Source organism: Eubalaena glacialis, chromosome 9, assembly GCF_028564815.1.
Source record: "Eubalaena glacialis isolate mEubGla1 chromosome 9, mEubGla1.1.hap2.+ XY, whole genome shotgun sequence".
Lineage (NCBI taxonomy): Eukaryota > Metazoa > Chordata > Mammalia > Artiodactyla > Balaenidae > Eubalaena > Eubalaena glacialis.
In genome coordinates, this window is record NC_083724.1 from 63,701,731 (window position 1) to 63,724,517 (window position 22,787).

The 22,787-nt window shown below is 37.4% G+C and overlaps 1 protein-coding gene across 1 annotated transcript in view; it reads left to right on the forward strand.

Moving 5' to 3' along the window:
• Positions 1-19,926: 19,926 nt before the first annotated feature.
• The window catches only part of LURAP1L (leucine rich adaptor protein 1 like), a 46,745-nt gene continuing 43,884 nt past the window's right edge, over positions 19,927-22,787 (forward strand). The window contains exon 1 of the mRNA XM_061199058.1: positions 19,927-20,924. Coding sequence (XP_061055041.1) covers positions 20,613-20,924 — 312 coding nt within the window. The 5' untranslated portion in view covers positions 19,927-20,612. The remainder of the gene's footprint in view (positions 20,925-22,787) is intronic.

The window sequence follows — 22,787 nt, forward strand, 5'->3', positions numbered from 1 at the left end:
ATGTCTTTTGTCAAATATGTGATTTATAATTATTTTCCCAGTCTATAGTTATCTTGTTATTCTCTTTATAGGGCTTTTGTAAAACAAAGTTTTTAAAGATTGATGAAGTCTAATTTACCGAGATTTTCTTTTCTTTTATGGATCATGCTTTTGGTGTCAGATCTAAGAAAACTTTGCTTAACTCAAAGTCACAAAGATTTTCTCCTATATTTTCTTCTAAAAGTTTTGAAGTTCTACATTTTAAAGTCAAATCTATAAACCACCTTGGGTTAATTTTGTGTATTGTGAGGCATAGGTCACGGTTCATTTTTGTTGCAGATGGATGCCCAGTTTTTCCAATACAATTTACTGAAAGGAGTATCTTTTTCCATTGAATTGCCTTTGCACCTTTGTCAAAAATAAATTTACCACATTGAGTATATTTTTGGATTCTAGTCTGCTTCATTAATCTATGTGCCTATCCCTTTCCTAATATCACACTATCTTGATTAGTGTGAATAACATTACATTATCTTGATAGCTGAATAACGTGTTTTAAAATAAGGTAATTTGAACCCTCTTTGTTCTTCTTTTAAAAATTAATTGTTCTAGTTCTTTCTTCCTTTCCATATAAATTTTAGAATCAACTATCTAAATATATACAAAATCATGCTGGTATTTTGATTTGTATAGCATTAAACCTATAAATCTGTCTGGGAAGAATTGGTACTTAACTATATTGAGTATTCCAATCCATGAGCCCTGTATATCTCTCCATTTACTTAGGTTTTTGGGGTTTTTTTTCAACTCTTTCTTAAATCTGCATTTTGTAACTTTTGGCATACAGATCCTGCACATTTTGCTAGATTTATACTTAAGTATTTCCTTTACTTGGAGCTACATAAAAGGTATTTTTATTGTAATTATTAATTATTCATTGATAGTATAAAGAAATAATGATTGATTTTGTATGATGACATTGTATAATGAGAACTTGTTAAACTCACTTATTAGTTCCAGGAACTTTATTATGGATTCTGCGGGATTTTCTTAAGAAGACCATCACATTATCTGAAAATAGGGATAATTTCAATTTTTCTTTCCTGTGTGTATATGTGTTTTAATTTTTTTTTCTTGCCCTCATGTACTGACTAAATAGGCATGCAGAGAGTGGACATCCTGCCTTATTCAAAATCTTAGAGATAAATAATTTGGTCTTTCATCATTAAGTATGATGTTAGTGAAGGGGGTTTTTTGGTAAATGTCCTTTATCAGCTTAAGGAAGTTCCCTTCTTTTCCTAGTTTCCTCAGAGATTTTTTCATGAATACATGTTAAGTTTTGTCAAATGTTGTTTCTGCATGAATAACTATGAACCTGTGGTTTAACTTTTTAGTCTATGAATATGGTGGGTTACACAAATTGTTTTTCAAATGTTGAACTAGCCTTGCATCCCAGGATAAATCTCACTTGTTGTTATATATTGTTCTTTTTATATGTGACTAGATTTTGAATTGCTAATATTTTGTTGAGGATTTTTGTGGCTATGTTCATGAGGGAAATTGGTCTCTAGTTTTCTTGTACTGTCTTTTGGCATCAGGGAAATTCTGCCCTCATAAAATGAGTTTGGAAGTATTCTCTCTTCTTTAATTTCTTGGAAGATATTGTGTAGAGCTGGTGTTATTCCTTCTTCAAATGTTTGGCAGAATTCACCATTGAAACCATCTGGAACTGGAGATCTCTTTTTTGGAAAACTTGAAGCTGCAAATTCAATTTCTCTAATAGACATAGCTCTATTCATGCTATCTACTTTTTTAAAAAATTCATTTTATTTATTTATTTATTTATTTAGGCTGCGTTGGGTCTTACGTTGCTGCGCACGGGCTTTCTCTAGTTGCGGCGAGTGGGGGCTACTCTTCATTGCGGTGCACGGCCTTCTCACCGTGGTGGCTTCTCTTGTTGCGGAGCACGGGCTCTGGCGTGTGGGCTTCAGTAGTTGTGGCATGCAGGCTCAGTAGTTGTGGCTCACGGGCTCTAGAGCACAGGCTCAGTAGTTGTGGCGCATGGGCTTAGCTGATCCACAGCATGTGGGATCTTCCTGGACCAGGGCTCGAACCCATGTTCCCTGCATTGGCAGGCAGATTCTTAACCACTGAGCCACCAGGGAAGCCCCCATGTTATCTACTTTTTTTGGTGAGTTTTAGTATTTTGTAGTTTAGTATTTGATGAAACAAGTTAACATTAAGTCAACATTTTAGTATTTTGTAGCTTTCAAGGAATTGACCCACTTTATCTACATTATTAAATGTATGTGCATAGAGTTGTCCTTGGTATTTTCTTATTAGCATTTTAATGTCTGTAATGATATATTCTCTTTCATTGCTAGTAATGATAATTCTGTTTTTCTTGATAATTTCAGTTAGAGATTTATCAGCTTTATTGATTCTAAGAAACAGCTTTTGATTTCACTGATTTTTTTCTCTATTTTGTTCTGTTTTCTGTTTATTTCTAACCTAACCTTTATTTAATTCTTTCTGACTTCTTTAGGTTAATATTGCTCTTCATTTTCCAGTTTCTTAAGGTGGAAACTTAAATTGTTGATTTGGGACTTTTCTTCTTTTCCAATACAAGCATTCAATGCTATAAATTTCCTTCAGAGTACTGTTATAGCTTCATTCCTTACATTTTTATATATTGTACTTACATTTTAGTTCAGGTCAAAATAGTATATTTTCTAATTTCCCTTGAGGCTTCATCTTTGACCTCATGGATTTTATAGAAGAATGTTTTTATTTGAGGATTTTCCAGATATCTTTCTGTTACTGATTTCTAATTTAATTAAATTGTTTTCGGAGAATGTACTTTGTATGAATTCACTTCTTTCACATTTGTTAAGTTTTATTTTATGATGTAAGATTTGGTCTACATTGATGAATGTTTCTTGGACACCCAAAAAGAATGTATATTCTACTGTAGTTAGGTGGAGTGTCCTATGAATATCAGATAGACCCAACTGGCTGATGGTGATGTTCAGTTCTTTATACTTGTTGACTTAATGTTAACTTGTTTCATCAAATACTAAGAGAGAAGTATTGAAGTCATCACAGCCATAATTGTGGATTTGTCTATTTCCTGTTTCAGATCTATCCATTCATGCTTCATGTATTTGAAGTTTTGTTAAGACTGTACATATTTGGAATCATTAGGTCTTATTAGTGAACTTTTATCATTATGTAATAACCTTTTTTATTCTTGGCAGTTTTCCTTGCTCTGAAGCCTATTTTGTCTGATATAAATATATACTCTCCAGCTGTCTTTTGATTGGTGCTTGAATTGTATCTTTCTTCATCCTTTTATTTTTAACCTATGTAGCTTACTTAAGTCCAACGGATAATGTTGAATTGGTGTAGTTGTTTTTGCTGTTGTTGTTTCAGTAGGCTGGTCAGACTCTCCACATATTTTGACTCACATTCTGTGGACTGTGGTTCCAATATCAATTCACCACCCAAAGCCTTTGCTAGGCCATTTACAGCTTTCCTGTGTGTCCCTCACCCAGCAGCCAGTCTAGGACTTGGGCTGTAGTCTACCCCACAGTTCTGTTCTCAAAGCATTTAATATGCTTTTTAGCCTCAGATCCACGCCTGGCTCAGGAGTGAGCCCAAGAATTCATATACATTTTATGGGATCATTTTCTCAGGCTGTCTCCTCCCAACTAATTTGCTCATTTAAAAAAATTTAATCTTACCAAATTAGCAAAACATCAACTAACCATTCTTGTTCTTCACTCAACTTGAGTTCTACTGAAGCTGTCAGATAAAGACACCCAAACTTTTATATCACTGCTTCAGGGTCTTCTACTCAATTCCACCCTAAATGACTCTTAGGAATTTATTCAATGTTTCCTTAGTCAACTTTCCTTTTTTTTCTCTCTCTCTCTCAATGGAAATGTCCACCAGAACACACTCTCTCCTGGCCCAGTGACTACCATGTATCTATTATCTACCTCCTGGCAATAGTGAGTTTTGCCTGACTATGCCTTACTCTTATTTTCTCAGATCAAGTTCATGTGAGAAAAAGCACATCAATATCCAGTTGGATAGCCTCTCTCCTTTTCACGAGCAGTGAACTATGCTGATCTTTGTGCACACTGTCACTGGAGAACCCACCACCTGAATACCAGAACTGGTCCTAAACCAAAGTGTTTAAGTGGGAGATGTGTCTCGAGTTGCCTGCTGCACTCTGTCTCTGCTTGCCCTCTTTTTGTCCTCTCAGCACTTAGCTCAAGCTATTTAACTGGCCAAAATTCCCAGGCTTGCCTGCTCTCTGGTATAAGAGAGGAAATTATTAGGATAAATGAAATCATACTGAACTGTTCAAGTCATACTCCTTCAGGGAGCATTTGCATTTTAAATAAGCTTGTGAAGACAGGTTACTCCCTTCATTCTGGATTTTCTAGCAGGCTGACACTTGGAACAAGGGGTTAGTATGAGGCAGAGGTGCCCCTAATTTTTTTTAAAACCCTTCTGTTAATATAAAGGATTGAAAATGAGAAGAGTATTTTGTTTTGTTTGCTTGGAGGGGGGAGGTGTCTGTATGAGTGCATGAGAAAGATAATTTGTACAATTTGTTGTCCACAGTATTCTAAATTTCAAAATACTTATAAAATCAGATGGAGAAATGAGGGACAGAAATGTATTACCTTCCCTTAAAATGCATCTCTTGATTCTCCTACTCAAACTGAATGCATAAAAACTCTTCACAAGCTGTGCGTGGTGATAATGTATAATAATCTGCAATGATTTGTAAAATACTTCCTATTCTTCAGTCATATTAATAGGCTCACAAGTATAGAGAAAAGATCTAGTTCACCCACAAATAGCTATTATAGCTGACTACATATGTGTGTTATATATTTCTACTGAAACTTTAGAAAAGTATTTCATGAAGCGTTTTATGTAGAACAATTGTCTAACAAATGTTTCTAAGAGAAAGGGAACCCATGTAGCTATAAACTATATCCCCTCTTGGAGATTTAAAATGTATTTGACCATATAAAAGGCTCTAAATGGCTCTGCAGTAAAGAAATCTAATTTTTTTGGCAAAACTTTTCCTAAATTGATTAGACTACTGAACTCTTCTCCTCACATGACACCCATTAACATCATGAGCCAGTGTATTGCATAGCACATTGTGGGAAACATTCCAGTAGATTCTTATCATTTGGGAGGGATATATTCTGCAGCTTTTATAAATCCCCAAATTCATGAACACCACTGTAGCATACAATTTCTATCATAAATTATGTGAATGTTGATCTTTATTGAAACAGTTTGCTGAACTGTCTTTCCTGTTACTGTGAGGAATACATGGTAGATTCAATAATGTCATAAATCCCACTACCTTCCACTGAATTAGGCATTTATCTCTGCACTTATCCAAAAACACTTTGGTTAGAAACACCACTTCTTTTTTAACTTCTTTACTTTTTCTTCATTTCCATCATAAGGATTAGCAGAGGATAATTTGGGGGACAATTTCTGTCTCTGCCTCTGCCCCCCCCACACACACACATATACACACACAATTTTCATGCTTTTGTTTTGCTTTGTATTTTGTGGAGTAATAAAAAGTAAATTGTGGCCCAAGTTCTCAAGGCACTACATGCACATAATCAGAAAAAAATACGTAAGCAAATATGCATAATCAGCCTAACCCTTAACCCATAATGACCTACCCACAAAACAGGAATTTGGGGGGAATGTTGGTATCATATCTGAGATGGTTTTGGAGTCAAACAGAACTGGGTGGATTCTAGGTGACACTGAGTAAGTTACTTTATCTCTCTGGGATGTGCTATCCTCATTTGTTAAATGGGATTATAATAGTTATTTGAAGACTAATTGAGATAAGATGTAAATACCTGGCACCTAGTAACTCATCCAAAGGCAGTAGTAATCATGCAAGGAACAGCCTCATGGCCGAAATGTCATTAAAATCTAAGTCTTTAAAAATTACGTGTGTGCCCATGTGTACAGCAATCAAGGCTACGAGTGTATTTGACTTTCTCAACACCTTTTGCAAGCTAGTTCAGATTTATGTCACATTACAATTCAATAAACATCTATTGGGACACTCTTTTCCAGCCCTACATAGAAAGAACAATATTCTTTGACCCAAATTCTAGAAGCAGATAACCTTCCTGCACCAGTCTTCTTTTCTGAGTAGAGGCAAATAGGACACTAGTTTTACATACATCTCCATATCTAATATTTCTTCAGGAATTAATAATCTTTTTCTTTGCAAAGATGCCTGGACACCAACTTTCTACCTACTTCTATTTAGGTCAACACTCAGCAATTTTTTTTTTTTTTTTTTAGTAAAAAAAATGAGTATTAGATGAAATTATGAAGAGCAGGTATTTATAGCAATGACTGACATGGAAAGAAAAATAAAATCACACCCATATACCCATTTTCCTAAATACAAGCTATTGTTTTTTCTTTTCATATCTTCTATTTGACCTCTCAAATACTCTCTATATGACCTGAAACAAAACAATGTGTGAATAAAACGTAATAGTAGAAAACCTTCATGTTGAATCTTCTTTTGTTCAACTTCCCTTCATGGCAGTGAAATGGGACAAAAATCTCTCAGATATAATGTCACAGTGGCAGAAATACAATACACAATGCACTGTCATTTCTCTATGTCACACACACACACACACAGAGATGGAAACCCATAGCACAGTAGATGGTGTTTTATGTGAGGAAAATTAAACAAAACACAAACAATGGCTGGATTACTATGACAACAGAGTATATGCCATGGTTTCTGGAAACACTTGACAGCTGTTTTCAATTTTAACTGTTTGCTCTGGTACCTTATATCATGTTAGCAGCTCCATGGGCCTTAAAATGTGTGCCTTGGCCATTTTTTTAAAAGTTTCACTCATTCTGTGTGCTTCTAAGCATACAGAAATACAGCCACAACAAGTGAGTCATGCTCAAGGCTGAGCCACTTCACAAGACTCACTCAAAGAGAACCCAGAAGGTCTTCTCATTGTCCTGTAGGCTATGGAGAAACTGCAGTAGTGAGACTGCGCTGGTCAAACTTTTTTAAATTACCGCAGAATTCTTAATTTCAGTCCATGTGAGTTTTAAGTGCTATCATCTTTTCTGCCATGGAGAAAAATTTCTGATATGAAATGAGAAGTCACCTTTCTTAAACAAGATTGTTAGGTAAAATTAATTTAACTCTCCGAACAATCCTGTGATGTAAGTATTATCGGCTTTATTTTATGAATGATGAAAGCTGAATTCAGAGAAGTAAAGCAATGTGTACCAAACCCACATTTTGAAAATAGGAAATCCTGGATTAAAACAGTTACTCTGAAATCCTATTCAATTCTTCCCAATTTGGACTTTCCTACGTCTTTTATTGCATTCATGAGCATGGTTCAGGGATTAATGTTTTGAGAACATCTTTGTCTAAGAAATACTTAATGAGGGCAAACAGTACAACTAAGAATAGTGCTATTGTTGTTAGTCTCCACTAGGTCTGTGTGTATATATGAGAAGGTTAAAAAAAAAAAAAAAAGAAGAAGAGGAAAAGAAATTCAGTGAACACTTTTGAAAGTTGATAGATGCATCTAAAAAGCAAATAATTATCTTCTCTCACAGATACCTCCAAAGAATCTTAACAGAAAACGGGAAGATGTGAGTGTTTTAATCCCAGATCACATTGAAGATCTTTCTAACTTTACTGAAAGATATTGGATAAATTATTTAATCCCCTTACGTATGGGTTTTACCAACTATAAAATCAAAATTATACAACTTGGGTGAGTTGTAGAAAGAATAAGTAACTTGATGGTGATAAACTTAAATTCACAATATTATTGCCTGTATAGTTTAATGCTTATTTACAATCAACTGACAATCCTTTATTGCCCAGATCAGGTCTAGATGCTCTGGGAGATAAAAATAAACATACGAAAACACATGTCCTCCTGGAGGAGCTCACCAGGAAGTTGGTGAGACAGAATTCACAGACATAAAAGAATTAGAATATGCTAGAAGACAATGCAGAATCAAATGATATAAAGTACGCTGCCCCCATCTAGCAATTATTGTTAGTCACATTTTTTTCCGCCCAAACCAACTAAAGCCCCATTTACTCTGTAAAGTCTTCTCTGAATTTTCTGGCTCATAGCTTCCTTCCTTGATCACTTTTTATTTGAGCCACATTTTAATCATCTTTTGTCAATTATTATATGTATCTATGAATTTTAAAATTTGTTAATATACAACCTGCTTTCTCTACTAGATCATAAATCTCTTGATCAAAAGCCACATATGCTTCTTTATTATATCTTCAAAGCCAGATGCTTTGTTTTGCACAATGGACGTATTGCTGATTTTTTTTCTGATTATCATGAAAACGATGACAATTACTAGTGAAGTATGAATTCACAGAATGGAGCCACCACAGGAACAACACTTATATGAATGTGGTTACATTTCAGACACACTGGATTCACTTGACCTTGAGTTCCTTAAGCACGAGGATTGTCTTTTTCACATGTATCCTTTGTTTTTGTCCTAGCGTGATGCCTGACATAATATCAACAGAAATGGAAGTGTCTGACAAAAGAAGTTAAGTAGGAAGGGAAGAAGAGTTGGAAGGAGAGAAGAAAGAGTCTGTTTACTGAAGAATGGACTTAAATATGCAAAAAAGTAGGAAATCCTAGACAAGAAGGACATTATTGGCAAAGGCAGAGTGGTTGAAATTGGCAGTGTGTGAGCGTGTACACATGTGTGAAACTATGTGGAAGACATTCCAGCTGGAACAAGCAATTTTCTTCATAAGGCCATGGGACATTGTGTTGAATAGGTAAGATGTTGTTCATGCATGGAGGTCATACTGTGAAAGTCAGAATGAATAATTTAGAACCGGGGCCAGAGGCAATGGAGCCATTACAGGTTCTTAAGATGATGAAAAGCATTTTTAGGAAAACTACTTAGAAACAGCAGCATACGAACTAGACAAGAGAGGAAACTTTAAAGGAAGAAAATCCGCTTAGATCCAATTGTGGTAATGTAATCATGGGGTGATGAACCTGAACTATAGCAGAGTCACCAAAATAGAAAATCATTTTATTGAAAAATATCAGTAGGATTTGATGATTAACTGAATATAAGAGTAAAAGAGATAAAGACATAGTAAATATTGCCAAACTGCTAAACGATGAAAGAGGTTGAGCTCACAAATTGTGGTGCCATAAATTAAAATAGGAAGTACAGAAATAGTTGGTTTAAGGAAAATGACAAATTTAATTTTAGACATGATGATTCTATGTAGCATGAGGTAGTAGAAAGAACATTATATTAGAGATAAATTTGCAAAGCCTCTGGCTCTGTGAAGAGCGTAAAGAAGTTACTTATGATATTGAATTAATATTTTCATTAAGTCACTTAACATCTCTGGGTATTTACGTTTCCTAAAATATTAAAAGGGCACATACATTCCTGCTATAACTACCACACTGTGAGGATAAAAGAAGACGGTGATGGTTAGATTTCTTGGTTATTGTCAAATCTTATGTAAGTTATAAATCAGAGATCCGAGGCAGAGGTACAAGTTGTTGCCTGATCCATATAGAGGTGGTTTATTTGCTCTTTCTAGGATCTTACGGAGGAATGTTACTCTCCCATATCTACTTTCAAAGGGATGGAAGATAAAACTGCAGAGAGCATAGGATTTATTTTCTAAGAAAACAAATCCTAGGACCGGCCAAGCTTTCTCCTGTCAACCAAGTGCCTCTATTTTCCTAACTATAAAGTAAGAACAAGATATCCCCAACCCATTTAACTGATTTGTTCCACAAGCTTCAGCAAACACAAGCACAGGGACATTGGATGGGTGGAAGAGGGAGAAAGTGGTGCTGGGTGACAGGGATATATGGCTCTCTGAGTTACAGCAGATCTACAGAAAGCTAGAACCAAATAGAAGGAAGGGACCTGATCACAGGGGATTTTGATGAAAAGGGGAGAAAGCATTCAATAATGATTAAGCTAAGGGCATGGACTCTGGAATCAGACAGAAGAGTGTTTATCTTGAGATAAAACACAGCTCCTAGCTGTGTGGCCACAGGAAAATTGCTGAAGTTAGCTAAGCCACACATTTTAACATGGGCACAGTAAGAGCACCCACCTCCCAGAGTTGTGAAGACTAGATGAAATACAAGTAAGTACTCCATAAATGCTAACATTATTAAAAGGAAACAGTGTTACATCAACCTGAATCAGCATGAGGACACCACTAATTATTTCTAGTCTTTAAATATAAGGATAAAAAGAGACAGAGAGAAAATGGAAGAAAGGAGAGCAAAAGAGAGAGAGGGGAGATAGTAGCCAGGATAGGTAAAGGAGAAATGGGATAAAAATGAGGGACAATGGGGAGAGAAATTGACAGGGAAGAGCTGAAAAGAGCAATGGCAAAAGGGGACAGGGGAAGGACTCTTAAAGTTAACACTTACAGTTTGAAATTTCCACATCTTGTTCCTTGGTCATTGAAATAGATGTGGGAATTGATTAAAAGACAGAGAGAAAAATAATTTCATCTAATTATTTTCTGTTCTCCTTTTTTACATATTTCTATAGCTACATAAAAATGCTTGTTTAAATAACATCCATTGCAAGCCTTCTGAGTCAAATATGGTTTGGCCTTTATACACTATTTTAAACAAAGTGCACTTATATAATTAGGAAGGGTACCATAATACAAAGCAAAGATATTATATTAGATGAGGAAACTTAAGTTCTATAAAACAGAGTGTACATTCCAGCAAACTAGCAAATTTTTTTTATAATCCCTATTCATACACAACTCAGAATGATGTAATGCCAGGTTATATATCAACTAAACCATTCTTTCAATGAATCTCTGACCCAAATGCCTAAGGAGTCTGTCTGGAGTTGATGGCCTGTTGAAGAAATGAATAAACCCTGTGGTATGACTATCTATTATGGATTACTCCAGTTCTCACACAAGAACCAAAAATAATTCAATTTACGACGCTCACATTATGCTTAGGAAATGAAGATTAATAAGTGATGTAAGTTCATTGAGTTAGGACGTTATGCAATTTTCTTATGAGATGAGAAATCCTTCATATAGAATGAGATTTACAGATTTAGTGACCAAGAGACTTTGAATGTGTAAGACATGTACATTCAGGGGTGGCTATGGGAAAACTGTGTAGCACCTAGCTTCTATTTGATGACCAATCACCTCTCAACCCTCCTTCCCTCCCACACATCCAGATACACGTGCCCAGAGACTCATCTATCTCTCCGGACACAGGACACCCAACCAAGTCCTTACACTCTAGTTATGGCTTTGGCCCCTTCCCATAATGTTATCCCATCTCTCAAACCCCCCTACCTAGTTATTTGCTACCCTACATGGCACAAAAAAACCAGGAAAGGGTTACTGAACATTCATAGATTGAACTCCTTTCTAGTTAACATATTTGAATGATAATGTTAAAAAAAAAAAGTTCAGTGGGAGTGCTGTGGGATGATAATTTTGCTAGATCATTTATTAAAAATATAGAGCACCCATTATTTTATGTCACATATAGTCTGCTTTTCACTATGATATTCCATGTTGTATCAGGTAATAATCCTACTGAATTTCTAGAGTTATTCTTTGCTCCCTACTTAAAAGTGTTATTCCAAAATCATATGCTATTCCAGAGTAGGCAGCCTCCTTCACTAGGGAAAGGTGTAACACAAGTTTGCCATGAGGTAGCCAGAGAGTGATCATATTATTGGCATTGTATAGAGTTAGGGTTTTAATATTCAGTATTAACAAAGGCTAATTAGAAAATTCCCCCGGATTCCCCTTCAAAAATATTCCACTTAATTTCTTTCTTTAGGGTTAAAAAAACCCTACTTGTTTTAAAATGTATGCATAAATATTTAAGAATAAAATAGAAGGCACTAAAAAGAAATTTTAAAAACAATGTTCTGAGGGTTTTTTTATAATAATTATAGTTAATAAAAATAGAAAAGCACAGAGATTAAATGAAAACTCCCATCATCTTACCACACAGCGATACTTTTGATAAATTCGATAAATTTGCATACACATTTTATATGACTTTTATATACATCTAATATGTGAATGTATGTATGTGTATATACATATATGCGTGGCAGCTTTTGCTTGCTTGGTTGTTTTTCTTTGGGATTTTGTATTGAACATATTTATAAATAAATCTCTCCACATATTGCTGATTACTTTTTAGAAATAAATTCCTAGAAAATGAATTGCTGAGTCCAATGGTTTGCCTGATTTAAAACCTTGAACACCGGCTCACTCAAAATGTTATCAATTTACATGTACATCAACAGTATATTTAATTCATCCCAGATATAGTCACAACTCGAGTGTTTTGAAATCTGAGATGGTAAGTAAACAAACAAACAAATACTTTGCCTTCTGTTTTTCTTGTAAAGCAGTTGTAACAACTTGCTTACGAGAAATCAAAACTTGTCTTTTCAGAATCCCGTTATCCCCCTAAATCATCTCCAGCACAAAACCAAATTTCAGAAGATGAGAATGAGAATGAGAGGTGTTTCTGCTCCCAATTTGTACACGGCTGTCTGATGAAACCGGCTGCCGTTGCAGCAGAGTGACCTTCACTGCAGGGAACTGTTAGGTTTGCGCTTGTCAGAAGCGCTCTCTGGCTCCCTCTATCTCTCCCCCCACCTCCGACACCCATCCTTTTTTCCTCCTCCTCTCCCTCCCTCTCTTTCTTTCTGAGACCATATCTTGTCCTATGGCACCTCAGATATTTATGATCACATTTTTCCACTGACCCCTAAGGATCAGCATTGACGCAAACTCAATTCAAATATGAAGTGTTTCTGGTACAGCATACTGAAATTTACCTATCGATAGAATTGAGCAATGTTCTTAAATCAAACCTTGACGTGTTTGAACTACCAAAGTATAGCCTAAGGTAATACGTCAAAGGTTATGGAACGGAGGGTCAGCTACTGCAAAACCAGCTACAACACGTGGGTTGGGTATAGCAAGAGCACAAAAAGAAGAGATGGAGCAATGGCCGTCTCATCTGCCTTTTATCTTCTGGAATGGCAGTGTGCCTTGGGCTTTTTCTTTCCCCTGTGAATTTGCCTTGCCCTTGGCATTTGCCACATCAGACTGGAAAAGAGCAGTCGCTCTTGTCAAAAGGTCATAAAACCTTCTGCCCAGTGCTGATTATTGCACAAGCTTTCCTACAGCACCCTTTCATGATTGCTCTGCTCATCCATTTCCATTATTTCTTGTAGAGCTATCTCCCTTTGAATGAAAGGATTAATTCCCACATCTATTCAGATCTGGGCTCCACCGAGTACCAGATTCGGTCTCAAATACTGGCCCCTTGCTGGAGGAGGGAGTGATAATTCACACGAAACCAAAGGTGGAGAACAGGAACCTCCTAATGTCCCTTAATGATGCACTGTAAATGAATCTCCCATGAATGCACTTATTTTTTTCTAATCTATTTCACTTTTTAACTCTACCTCATTTGGAATTTGAGTTTCCCCAATAACATAGGAAGCAACTCAGTGTTGACTTCTTAAAAATATATGTGTAGCAGTGGAACCCCTTCACAGTTGTGAAAGAGGGCTAATGCCCATCTTTTAAAGAAATGGAAACAATAGGAGTTTAGGAGTAAACTATAACTTAGGGCAAATCCCAGCTCTTCCACTTATGCTAATGAAACATTAGGTGAGTAGTTTCACCTCTTGGAGCTTCAAATTAATCTTATGAGAGCAGGGTTAATAAAATTTGCTTCTCTGGGTTGTTATGAGGATTAAATGATACAAAATATGTAAAGAATCTGTCATAAAATAATGTTTAATATATAACACCTACCCCTTTAGCCAGTGCTTTTTCAGAGTTTCCTCCACTTTATTTTATCACTGTGATTCGTGCTACTCTGATTTAAAAGTGCTTTTCTACTTCAAAAAATGTTCTTGTTGATTCATCAGATGGGCATTATAACCAGTAACTATCTGCCTGAATATTCTGAGGACATAATTACAGTATTTATCTTTTATATAAGGTGCATATACTCAGTATGTCTCATTATGGTCACAAAAGTATTCTCATTGAATCATACATACTTCTGAAAGAAAAGCACATTCTCTCTCTGACTCTCCATGCAGCAAGCTTACTTAATAGCTTAAGAAGGCTAAATTTCAACTGTTGAGTAATGCTCTTAAGTCCTAAGACTAAGATCTGCAATTCTGCTACGGGGAGTTCTTGAGATTTCACTCCCAAATAATACTAACTAATTTATGTGTGTCTTTACATATAATCCTTATGATCTTTTCAAAATTAAAAAATGCATAAAACTTTTATTTCTCTTCCTCCCAAGACTTTTGAAAGGCATTTCTGCCTTTCCTTCTGTACCTATGATGCTAAGAATAAGGAGAAACTAGAAGCCTAAAATACGGACAGGAATTGAGATATTCATAGGACATTACCAGAAGTGGGCATTGATCCTGAAGCCATGACATTCAGGTGGGAATTCTATGGCGTGTGCCAAATCTACAGGTCAAAGCTCTTGTGGAAAATCATAGTTCTCTGTAAACTTCTTGGACACCATCCTCTCTGTGAGCATTCACCATTGCTTTTTTCTACCCTGATTGGGGTTCTAGTTCAATATGCTTAGCTTCTGTGTTCCATAAAATCAATACTTCAAATAAAATCTGTCAAATAATTTTCAAATCAATTCATAAGTTTGCCTCTAAGCTAGGACATAGAAACAGGATATTTCTTTAGGCCTTTTATTTTTATTTTTAATGTTTATACTATATACTGTTAGAGCCCACCTCAAATTCAATTTTAGAAATTGTCAAGGTATTTGGTGAAAGATATCAAAAGTGGATTTATGAATTATGTCCAAGATTATGTAGCTGGATTTCAAGATAGGGATGTTTCTGTGATCAAAGTTTTCTAGTCTATGAAAGCATACTTTAAAAAATAAAGCTAATAGCTGTTATTAACTAACTCAGAGGTGATTATTAATAAAGGAATAAATACATTTTTACTGATTAGAAAAGAGACTGTTAACTATTTCTTTTCTGTGGCTTTAAGCCTTCAAGGTGACCTCCATACATCACTGCCAAATATAAAAAAGTACCAAATAAAAAGAAGATTCCAGTTCTTTCGTATTATTCACAGCCTCATGTCTGAAGTGGACCTGCAAGACCTACTTCATTCCACAGTGTTATGGGTTGAATTGTGTCCCCCCAAAAGATATGTTGAAATCCTAACCCTATCATACCTCAGACTGTGACTTTATTTGGGGATGCAGTTGTTGCAGTTTTAATTTGCTAAGTTAAGATATACCAGAATAGGATGGGTCCCTAACCCAAAATGACTGACATCCTTCTAAGAAGAAAGAAATTTAGACACAGACACAGAAGGAAGACAGCCATGTGATGATGGAGGCAGAGACTGGAGCTATGCTACCACAAACCAAGGAATGCCTGGGGCTACCAGGAGCTGGAAGAGGTGAGGAAGGATCATTCCCTAAAGTCTCCAGAGGGAGTATGGCCCTGTCAGCATCTTGATTTTGGACTTCTCATCTCCAGAACTGTAAGACAATACATTTATTTTGTTATAAGCCACTCCATTTGTGTTACTTTGTTATGGCAGCCCCAGGAAACTAACACAAACAGTTTTATGAGACCCCTCATCTTCCTACTTTGACTTTGGGACTCACTTCCCCAATTATCACTTTACCCAACCCTTAGACTTAAAGCTGAACTGCTTTCTCTGGCTTTGAGTTTTTATCTCTTTTCTTAACTAGAATGAATGATCACCCCCCAAGATTTTATGAAACAGAGGTACACTGGAGCCAGCCCATACCAGTTTACAGCAGCCAATTGTTAAATTTTTAGGAATTTTGTAAGCCAACTGCTAAACACAGCCATTATTTTAAAAATTACATTGTGTAAGTTTTAAATTAGGTAAATTATACTAAGACAAATGTAATAAATATCAAAACTCATCACTTCCTAATTGTTTGACTACTTTTTACTATAATCTGTGCTCTTGAGGCTATTTACGTCAAATTTATCTGTTTGGTGGAAACAGTTGGGGAAAAATGTGCTACAGCTCATTTTTTCCCAACTTACATTGGTAGCTTGAAATTAGCCATGGTGGGAATACTTACACCATGAAAACTGTCAAAAGCCACAAGCCAGTTATTTTTATACTTTCCAAGAGTTAATTGTAAACATTGACCAGCACTCCACCAAAATAACCTTTAAGTCCAGTCAATAAGCCAAACTAGGATGACTATAGAGGAAAAGCTCGTGGTTAGCTTTATTAAAGATATCTCTTTTCTGGGCCCTGCTATGCACCTCTCAGTAGAAATTCAGAGCTCAGGACAGCAAGTAAAAGGAAATAAAGGACTCTATTACAAACAATGAAGACAGAGAGATTTGACAGGGATTATGAAGAGGGGATAAGGCAGACTTAGATGCTGGTGACCTATTTTTAGTATTGTCTAGAAAATCTCTCAGGAAAGTGTTTAGCTCTGATTATAAATATTAATTAGACTCCAATCAGAGAACTATTTAAAGGATCTGTGCTCCTTAGGGAAAGATATTTCAGATAGATAGATAGATAGATAGATAGATAGATAGATAGATAGATATAGGGATATATATGGCATACACATGTATAAGTTGTTCAAGTTGGTAATAAACCAGATGATTTTTCTTAGTAAAACAGACCCAACCAAGCTACAAAATTATAGTTGAATTAAATGACTCTATAGACAGGCAGGGTAAAATCTTCATAGCTTTAGCAGATATGTAATTCCACTACGTATGGATAGGATCAACAGTCTTTAGTTTTGCTATGACACCTTCCTTGTTAAACACGTCATCAGCTGAACAAAAATATTTAATAGGCACAGCACCTCTACACATTTAAAACAAAGATTTAAAGAACCTGATACCCATTACATAGTTACTTCCTAAAATTCTTAAAGGTAACTTGAGGCTGTTAACTGTTTGATATTACTCTGCACTGCGGGGAGTGGAATCTCAGGCTAGAGACTCTGCCCTAATCCTTGAACTCTGTGCCAGCGAGAGTTGGGAATGCTGCAAACTTTCAATCAGTGCCAGAGAGAAGGTAGAAGGTCTTTTTTTTTTTCTTTTCACCTCAAGGCCGGCAGCAGATTCTGGAGTGGCATTACTCACACCATACAAAGTCTTGCTGAGTCTCCTTTTGCTCTAAACACTGTCTCATACCAGGAAGTGTTCTAAGGGTGGAATGTGTGAAGCTTGCATCACATCACTCTGTTTTTGTGACTGAGGCATTCTTTTAAAACCTGTCATCTGAGTCCAACAATGCTCCCACTTCATTAGCTACCAGATTTTTTTTTTTTTTTAATGATAAATAAGAGTCTCTCTTTCCTTCTTTGTGAACACAATCCAACTGGGGAAGAAACCCAGGCTCTTAAAGTTCTCCATAGTTTAATACCCATTCTTAGATTCCTTAGGCATTCTAAATGGAAAAAAGGCAAATCCAGCTCATACATAAGGCAGTCAGAAAAGGACGCGTATAATAAGGTAGTCTGGGTCTAGAAAATTATATCACAAACACAAATAATAGAGTAACAACTTTTATGATTTTACTTTTCAGTATATTAGGCTTGGGGAAACAAGCTGAGTTTAGGTTGTTGCTGGAAGATGCTATCAATTAAGGAAACAAAAGGTGGCTGGAGAGGGACAAGAAAAGCAGAAGCAGGAAGGAAGCACTGCTGAGAGAGAGGGACCAGATAAATATAAAGAATTGCTCTGCAGAGTTTTTCCCCTCCTATTTCTTTCTCTGTTCTCCCCATGGGCCCTCTTTTTTGCTGATGACCTCACTTCCTCCCCAGGCCTGTTACTGCAGTTCTTGTCAACTAAACCCTCAAATCAACGTATAATATAGGGCTAACAGCAATTAGTTAAACCTCTCACACATTTTTTTTCATCACAGAAAAATCTTGAAGACAAACAAAATATTCTCAAGACCCAAAAGTAAAAAAGATCCTTATTTTTGAACATTTTGGGCAAGGAATTTTCTCACATCAGACAACATAAAGCAGTAATGACAGGGTTAACCAGTCTATTAGAGGCCTAATAAGATTACTGTCATTCTAATATGTTTTGAAAATTATCATTTTGGCATTCAAAACATCTCTATTTTAAACTAAAATGTCATAAAGCATTAAGTTGAGAAATTTTAAAAGGCTTATCATAACTAAGCTTTTCTTAAAAAGCTCACATTTGTTTTATATTGCACCAGCACAAAATATTAATTTACATACAGATCATGTTTTTACTTTTGGAGATGTTTTCTCTGCAGAAATCTAAAATGAAAAAAATAGTTTTCTATTTTTGAATTATCTTCGGTATCAAATACAATTTTACTGTCTGTGACTCACAGCAAAGGAGGTGTTCCTTTTTTGTACAGTTACACTGACGATAATTTGACAATAAACTATTTTTATGGACCAAGTTCAAGTTAGATAATGTGTTTGCACGCTACTCTTCTCAGCCAGCCCTATGCTGAACTTTGTAAGGACTTTATGACAAAAAACAAAACAAACAAACAAACAAAAACAAAGCAAAAACCTCTTTACTGAAATTCAGGCTTTCCATAATTACATGTTAGAGTGCAATTCTTATCCAATGAGCTTGTGGTTTTCCAAATTTAGGGCAGAGCATGTAGTTTTATCAGTGAGTTGAGATTTAGTTTTGTTTTCCTTTGATTCCATAAATGGTTGTTCCAACTCTAAAATGAGCCACTTAATTTACAACTATTTTCTTCATTTCTTTTTAAGAGAAGAAATAACATACAATTTCTGACATGTTGACAAAAGAACTTCAGCAACTTTCTCCCTGACATGAAATATTTCACTCAGAAGGCCTGTTTCCTATCTATCCTTAGGCTTCCTGGATGAGGCTCAGCTAAAAATGTACTCTGAGATGTATTTGCCCATGTGCTTATAAGTGTAAAACCTGAGTGATGTCTCTGGGAAGGACCAAGAACACAAATACTTATTTGTCCCAGAAAGAGAGGGGTCCCTATTTTGAAATATCTTAATGGAACCCGAAATATTAGAGCTTACTAGATTGAAAATAGTACCCTCTACTTTAAGATTCTTAACACGAATTCAATGTTGAATCAAACCTATAATCCATATAGCTCATAATAACTTCCTTGGTAGAAGTATCTCAGATCAATAGATGGCAGGCTTTGGGTTTCTTTGAAATAGTTGAAAAATATAAATTATCAAAGATAACTTTTCACTAGTTTTACCTTAATTATGGAGAGAGAATATTGAGTATAAGTATCTCAGCAACTTTCTCCTTTTAAAATCCACCACTATTCTCAGTAGTCATATAGATTATTCTGGCTATTTAATTTTTCACATCTGCTTGTGGTGACAATGTAACATTTGGTAAGACAATTAGCTTTGGTTGCACATTCTCACTGAACTTTTGGTGAAATTGTTATGCTGTATATTAGTACAAAATTATTAGGAAAGGCTTCTAAAGCTAAATTTTTGTCATTTAGGAAGATGGGGGGTAGGGAATGACACTACATTTAAAGTCATTCTTCTGCCTCTTTTGTTACCAGTCCTAAAAGTTGTAGCTATCCGGCAATGTCGCTGGGAAAACTGAAAATCTAATCCCCGTATTAGGTACTCCCAACTAAAACAGGATGTTGAAACTACTACTGGCAGCAGGGGTAGGAAATTTTCTGTTGCTCTTCTTGCCTGTGTTTTACGGTACAGGGGTTGGCCCTGGTTTGGTCCACCTGCCAGCCGAGCTTAAAGTTTCCGAGGCTTGGGGGAACACAATGACTTGGATCTAACAGCTTAAATCGGAAGAAGGGAATTTGTGCTGCATCGAGGAAGCCGTTAAACTGCTAAGCGAACTCGCTTTTTTATGCGTCTATGCACACGACCGACCTCCTCTATCACTGACTAGAAATAATTTCTGACAATCCAGGATATTCCGAAAGCTTGGAGACATATGGCTGGAAAATGAAACTACCCTGGAGTGTGGCCACATCATTATTTTGTGTCGCATGGTACCAGATGCGCAGTTGGTGAATGGCGCTGGGATGTGAACGGACAGTTTAACAATGTGAATTTTTTCCCCCGTAGAGCTAAGACAGACTTCATTTCCCTCTTGTCTTTCGGTCTCTAGTACTTGGAATTTCCCCCTCTCTGCAATATCAATTAACTCAACTTTGCAGTGAGGTAGCCAAAAAGGAAGAGGATGAAGAGGGCTCTATAATCTTAATAAGTGTCGAGGGAGTCACTGCGCCCCGGGAACCGCGGCGGCGACCCGCCCATCCTGCGCGGATTTCGGGGCTGATACCGCGCGGGCGGTTATGGAGCGGACCGTGAGCTTGATCCGCCGAGGATAGAGACCTGGGCTCGGTAGGGGTGTGCTGATCTTCAGGCAGACTTGGAGTCCCCTGCTGCCTCTCATCCGTAGCGTTTTATAACCATTTTCATCGTTCTTCAAAAGTCATGGACGACGGCCCGCTGCCCGACCTCCGAGACATCGAGCTGAAGCTAGGGCGCAAAGTGCCCGAGAGCCTAGTGCGCTCGCTCCGTGGGGAGGAGCCGGTGCCCCAGGAAAGGGACAGAGACCCCGCCGGGGGGAGCAGCGGCGGCGGCGGTGGCGGAGTCTGCAGTAGCAGCAGCAGCAGCTGCAGTTTCCCTCTCTCCCTGTCATCCTCCTCTTCGTCCTCCCCAACCTCTGGCTCCCCACCACCTAGCCATTCCAGTAGCGCCCTGGAGAGGCTGGAAACCAAGCTTCACCTCCTCAGGCAAGAGATGGTGAGTGTGGTTCTCCAGCTGCGGGAGTGGGAGCCCGCGCAGAAGCACCGGGGGAGATCGGAAGATGCGGTCGGGGGCAGAGAGGGCGGCCGGGGCGGCAGAGCTGAGCCATGGGTGCGTGGGAAACACGGGGAGGGGAGCGCGCAGCGGGTGCGCATCTGGAGGCAGCAGCCGGGAAGCTTGTTTACCCGAGACTTTGCTCGGTCACGGTTTGCTAAGACAGCAGAGCCTGCCCTGCTCTGTGTACTTTCTGACGCCCGTCCACTCCCTGCTCCCGGCTCTGACCATTGAGATGCCAGTCCGCAGCCTCCCAGGCACAAGCCCGCCGAGGGGGTCTGCAGTTACTGCACGCATCTGGAGCCTGCTGTGCGCCGTTTACACTTTCAGTTCAAAAGGTGGCTCGGTCCGCTGCACTTACTGCAAAAATACTTCCTGGTTTGCCGAAAGGTGGCGCGGCGGGGTCCCTGCAGCCCTTCTTCCTGGCTCACTCCTCTTCCACCACTACCGCCCCGCCCCTTGGTGCAGCAGCCGAGCAGTTCCTAGGCCACTGTTGAGCTGATTCTCCACAGCTGGTTCTGAAAACAATGGCCCACTCGTCCTTGATGTCCTTATGAATAGCTTGTCTCATGGTTGATCCAAAAGAGCAGGTGATCCCCAGGCCCAGGGATTTGCTAATGACCACTTGCTACCCTCCCCCGTCAGTCCTCAATCTGCAATTGTTTTCTGTGCTGTTTGCAAATGTTAGCCTAAGAATAGGACAATGGGACTAGGAAGGGTCCGAGAATACTTGTTATTCCGGATGTACTTAGAGGGAGACACTTATTTACTTACCATGAACTCAGGCAAGTCACTTAACCTCTGTGGACCTTGGTTTATTCGTACAATGAACTGCTTGGAGGAAATGATTCCTTCCTTAATCCTTTTAAGAAGATGACCACAAAACAACAGCATTTTCCACCAGCTTGGAAAGGAGGAAAGTTACATCTGGGGCCTCAGCCACTTCTACATAAATGACCCTATCTACTGGGGCTTTGCATGAAAAAGAAGTAACCGGTGGTGTTACTTTAGCTCCACTCTTTTTGCAGTTGGAACACTGGGAGGAATAAATTCCAAGCATAAAGTAATCTTGGCAAATATACTAGTGCAAAAAGCCATTCTTCAGAGATCATGTCCTATGCTCAGAATTTTTACCACACTATCAACACAAGGGCTCTAAAAACCTCTCTCAAGATCTTTTAAGCTGGTCTACTTAAGAACTTTAGTTTTTATGTCTCAAGAACGCATTTTCTTCCCAGTTTGAATGCAAATATATAGAGACAGACATATATAGGTCTATGTATGTGTGTGTATATATATGTGTGTGTATTCATACACCATGTGTAATGCAAATGATTTTATTACTCTATTCATGTTTCACTAAATATACACACACACCACAGGTTATACATGTTAGTTATTCAACAAGTATTGACTAAGCGTTGACTATACCTGGTAATTAACTGGGTGCTCAAAATACAAAACAAAAAGTTCAAGGAGCCTATTTAGGGCTCTCAACTCTCTTGCACTCATTTGCCATTTATTATTTGTAGTATATCAAGCCAAGTGTGCTGAAGAATTTGGTAGGGTAAAAAAAATCTGGTTATTTTCAACAAAAGACATTTTCTAGCCTTGTCTATTTTTCTTAATGAAAATGTCACAGAGTTAATAAAAATCTGTTTCCCCAAGCCAGATCTTGTTATGTATAATGATTATGGTATATAAATAAATACATTTTAAAAAAGCAAGCAGAAACAACAACAACAGGAGGGGCAGATTATTAAACTGACTATTCATTATATTTTCTACGTGAAGCATAGTTATCTA